Source organism: Gorilla gorilla, chromosome 4 (genome assembly GCF_029281585.2).
Source record: "Gorilla gorilla gorilla isolate KB3781 chromosome 4, NHGRI_mGorGor1-v2.1_pri, whole genome shotgun sequence".
NCBI classification, from domain to species: Eukaryota; Metazoa; Chordata; class Mammalia; order Primates; family Hominidae; genus Gorilla; species Gorilla gorilla.
The window spans coordinates 45,283,328-45,288,416 of NC_073228.2; the positions used below are offsets into that span (position 1 = coordinate 45,283,328).

The 5,089-nt window shown below is 53.7% G+C and overlaps 1 protein-coding gene across 1 annotated transcript; it reads left to right on the plus strand.

The window, feature by feature from the left end:
• The first annotated feature begins 2,367 nt into the window (after window positions 1-2,367).
• On the plus strand, window positions 2,368-3,645 carry RPRML (reprimo like). The gene has a single exon (XM_019026538.4). The coding sequence runs from the start codon at window positions 2,799-2,801 to the stop codon at window positions 3,159-3,161; it is 363 nt and encodes a 120-aa protein (XP_018882083.1). The 5' UTR covers window positions 2,368-2,798; the 3' UTR covers window positions 3,162-3,645.
• Window positions 3,646-5,089: the final 1,444 nt, after the last annotated feature.

Sequence of the window (5,089 nt, forward strand, 5' to 3'; positions counted from 1 at the left end):
GGCTGTAGTGAGTCGTGATTGCACCACTGCACTCCAGCCTGGGCAACAGAGCGAGATCCTGTCTCAAAATAAAAATAAATAAATAAAATAATAATTTTAATAACTTACCAGGATATACACACACGCTTAATGTTCTAATAATGAGTATCAGGATGGGTATGGGTGTCTTAGTCTGCTTTATGCTGCTATAACAGGATGCTTGTTATAAAGAGGGCAATTTATAAATAGAAATTAATTTCTCACAGTCTAGGAGCTGGGAAGTCCAAGATCAAGTGGCCAGCATCTATCTGGTGAGTGCCTTCTTTCTGCATTAAAACATGGCAGAAGACATCACATGCCAGAAAGAGAAGAGAGAGAAAGAGAAAGAGAAAGAGGGGTGGAACTCATCCTTTTATAAAGAACCCACTCCTGAGACAATGGCACTAATCTATTCATGAGGGTGGTGCCCCTGACCCAAACAATGGCAGCATCTCACCCCACCTCCCAACACCTCCACATTGGGGATCAAGTTTTCAACAGATGAACTTGGGGAGACATATTCAAACCATAACAGGGAGCAGAGGCTCTGTGATGCCTGTGTGTTGGGGCATCCCGAATCCCTTCACTCCAATTTGCCATGGCCTTTCCATCCCCTTGTCTCCCACTTCACTGTCACCACTGGAATTCAAGTCTCCAGGCAGCATCTTTTGCCTGCATTATTGCAATACCAAAGTGCTTTCCTTACTCTCCTGCAACAATCAAAGCATGCAAATTAACATACGGGTGAGAAACCACCCCTGCCCCCACCCCCCTTCGCTACTCAGGCAAAGACTTTTAAAATAATGATAACAATGTTGGGGGTGGGGAGCCCCCTTTCCCCACAGGGCATGATTGTACACTGGTATATTTCTGGAAAGCAATTTAGTAGAAAGTACTTTTTGATTCTTTTTTAATTTTTTTATTTTATTATTATTATTTTTTTTTTTTGCGACGTAGTCTCGCTCTGTCACCCAGGCTGGAGTGCAGTGGCGTGATCTCGGCTCACTGCAAGCTTCACCTCCCGGGTTCACGCCATTCTCCTGCCTCAGCCTCCCGAGTAGCTGGGACTACAGGCGCCCGCCACCACGCCGGGCTAATTTTTTTTTTTTTTTTTTGTATTTTTAGTAGAGACAGGGTTTCACGGTATTAGCCAGGATGGTCTCGATCTCCTGACCTCGTGATCCACCCGCCTCGGCCTCTCAAAGTGCTGGGATTACAGGCGTGAGCCACCGCGCCCGGCCTACTTTTTGATTCTACAGGTCCATTTTTCGAAACACAATCTAAAGAAAAATCAGTTTTGGCACAAATACTTTGTTACAAGGCTCTTTATGGTAATATTGTTTCTGATCAAAGAAAAAAGAAGACAGAAAGAAAGAAAGAAGAAAGAAGAGAAAGAAAGAAGAGAAAGAAGAAGAGAAAGAAAGAAGAAGGAAGGAAGGAGAGAAGGAAAGGGAGAAGGAGGAAGAAGGAAAGAAAAACTCAGACATCCAGCAGGAAGCTTGGTTAAATAAACTGTAGTAGTCCATATCTTAAAATGCCATTCCTTCACTAAAAATGATGTTGTAGCTCAGTAGTTTGTGAATCACGTGGGAACTGTTAGAAATGCACATTCTGGGGCCCCATCCCACATCTGATTCAGAAACTCTCGGGGTTGGTTGGGGTGGGGGGGTTGGGGGCGGGAGGTGGAAGCAATCTGGGTTTTAATAAACCCTCCAAGGCAATTCAGAGCCATAGCTGTAGACGACCATCGCTAGGGAAAGTTACGCTGTTAAGTGAGGAAAGGTTGGGAGGCAGTAAGCAGGAACAGTGCATCCCCATATCTGTTATCTAGAGAAAGGCACAAATAGAAAAAGTCTGGGAGGAGTTTATACCCAGGTGATAACATCGACACTCTCTAGGAGGCAGGATTATAAAGTTTTAGAGTAATTTTGGTAATTCATGTTTTCTAAACTAGTCTACAATGACTATGTTTGTGTAAAAAAGAAAGAAAAAAACAGTAATTTATTTTTTAATTAAAAAAAAAAAGTTAAATGGGACCAAGTTGAGAGGAGGGTGTAGGGAAGGAGGCAGAGAGCCCGCCTCGCCGCGACAGCTTTCACTCCGGGAAAGCTGTGAGGCAGGACCGCCCAGGAGACCCGGGGCCAGTGGAGTGGGCAGCGCCAGGGGTCCCGGCGACTCATCTGATTGATGTCTAGCAAGGCTTACGAGGGCTTAAATAATAAGCGAAGAGAGTCAGGGCAGATTCCGGAATAACTTCACTGCTAAGGGTATCAAATCCTGGAATGGGCACCTTGGAGAGGTTTTCTAGCCAAGAACGGACAGCGGGTGCCAGGAGGGGGTGGAGTTTCGCCGGCCCGCGGACAGAGGCTGCCGGATCTCCCGACCCCCTCCAGCACCCGGACTCCGGGGAGGCTGCGCCCGCGGCGGGATTCCCGCCCCTCGGAGATGCCGCGGGGACCGGCGGGGCGGGGCCGGGCCGTTGCTAGGGGAGGGGCGGCCAGGCGCGCGAGGAACCCAGCGGGCGACCGCTAAGCACACTAGGTTCTCCGGCTCCAGCTCCTGCGCCGCCTGTTGCTCGCTCCTCCGGGCGGTCGCTTCCCGCCCGGTGCCCAGGGGTAGGCGGCCCGAGAGCGCGCAGGCAGCCAGCCTCCCGCCTTCGTCCCCTCCCCGCACCGCAGGAGCCGGTCCGAGGGGTCCCGAGCGTCCCTGAGAGCGCGGACCCCGGCGAGCAGCCCAGTGCGCCCGGGACTGCGCGCCGAGACCTCCGGCGCCGCGCGGCGATGAACGCGACCTTCCTGAACCACAGCGGCTTGGAGGAGGTGGACGGCGTGGGCGGCGACGCCGGGGCCGCCCTGGGAAACCGCACCCACGGGCTGGGCACGTGGCTGGGCTGCTGTCCCGGGGGCGCACCGCTGGCCGCCAGCGACGGGGTCCCCGCGGGGCTGGCACCCGACGAGCGCAGCCTGTGGGTGTCGCGGGTGGCGCAGATCGCCGTGCTCTGCGTGCTGTCGCTTACCGTGGTCTTCGGCGTCTTCTTCCTGGGCTGCAACCTGCTCATCAAGTCCGAGAGCATGATCAACTTTCTGGTGCAGGAGCGCCGGCCCTCCAAGGACGTGGGCGCAGCCATCCTGGGGCTGTACTGAGCGCCATCTGGGTCCGCCCTCGCCAGCGCTGCTGCAAGAAGGACCCCGGAGACCCGGACCCTCGCCCCGCTCTCTGCGCTCTGCCGCCGCCTCCGGGCGGGCAGCTACGTGCCTGGGGCGCCCGGGCGGGGACGCGGCGAGACTGTCGGCGGGGGCGCGGGAAGGGACTTGGACGCCCGGCTCTGTCCTGTGTGCGCTGCAGCGTTGCGGGGTGGGAGAATGTGGGGTGAGGGTTCTTACCAGTTTTTTTGTTTGTTTTTTAAGACGTTCGGGGCAGGGTGGGAGTGGGTATGGAGATGCAATTTGGGACTGCGGTCGCTCGCATGGGAGTTTTGTGTGTACGTTGGTGCGGGTGGGTTCGGAACACGGTGCGAGTGGGTGAAGATGTGAAGCGTCAGAGTCGCTGAGCTTGTTGGCCTGATTTTGCGTTTGGAAAGAAATCTTGTAATAAAACTGCAGCCATAGGGCTTCGGGCAGTTTCCCACCCGCGCCTGTGAGGTGTGTGTGTATGTTGCGGGGCGGAGGGCATGTACCCTCCTGGCGGACACTTTGAGCCCCGTGGGAGACATCTAGCCCCTGCGTGGACGCCTGGCTGGGGAGCCCACAGGGCAGGTCAGGGATGCTGGGGCTCCACGCGGAGGCCAGAGCGAGGAAAGGCAAAGGGAATCGTTTTCTAACGCCAACAGCGGAGAAGGCAGGTCCTGTGGGACAGCCAGACAGCTGGTGAGATTAATTAAATCACTGGATATATGAGTCTAATATGAGATGAAACAAAATCAGTCAGCTGTGTCCAAAACGAAGAAAATGTGAACAAGGAAAATTCAATTTGGCAGAGGGGAAAACTAGATCTAGTTAAAAGTTTAATTATAAGGCCAAAGCCCCTTCTAAGGGCTTGCTTTGTCCCTACCCTTATAGCGGACAGATGAGTAGACGGAAGAAACCCCCTTGTTGCATCCCATAGGGGTGGGGGTTGGCGGCTTTGTGGTGAGGAATTCCCAGGATGTTTATTACACAATGGAGAAAATGGCCTCCAAACGCAGTTGCCTGCAGGGGACTTGGAGCCTCCCATTACAGGGTGCCCCAGCTGCCCAGAAACCCACGCCTCCGGCAGGTGCTAACTTCCCTTGCAGCAGTGTGGAGCAGCAAGAACTGGCTACTCCCTAGCGGACAGCGAGAGGACAGCTCTGCTCTCTGGAAGTGGGGGACAGGGGGACCTGGGGACACTGGAGGAGAGAAGGCTGGGCTTTCTGGCCTATGTATCCCCCACTACACTTAGTCTTAGTGCCAACCCCGCTCAAGCGGTTCTTGGAAGACTTGGTCGGGGAGAGACTGGATTTCTCCCTTTCTTCTCTCTTTTGCTGTGGGTGGGAGTGAAGAATAACGAGGAAGGTGACTGAAGTCTTAGCTGCTTTTAGCTAAGAGAAGCGAAGGGAATGCGATCTCGTGTATTTGGCACTAGTTTCATTAGGGAGAGGCTTGGCACAGGTGGGGTGGGGGAGTTTCTCGAAGGCACAGATGGTCCCTGGCTATGAAGGATCCAGAGTCGTCCTGGCTCCCAAAGTGCTCCTGTGTGGTCAGAATTATCATGATCAGGATGTGCCCCATCCCCCAACCCTGGTCGTCCCAATCTCAGACCTGGGAGAATTCAGGCCAGGCCAGTGAGGGTAGGAACTGACACTCCTTGTAAAGTGTCTCTGGGGGAAAAACCCCGAATGTGGAGAATGTTCTGTTGATGGTTTGGTGTGACTTGCAGAAGTCCAGCCTGATCTGGGGACAGCAGCTTTCAGTGACTCAGGCAACCTGGATAAGTGGCTTCATCATGTAGGTGGTGCAGTTATCTGGAGTCTGGGCTGCCCCCAGTGGCTTGGGGAATGCAGCTCAGACAGCTACAGGCATTTGCGTAAAATCCCAAATGACCAGAAAATGGT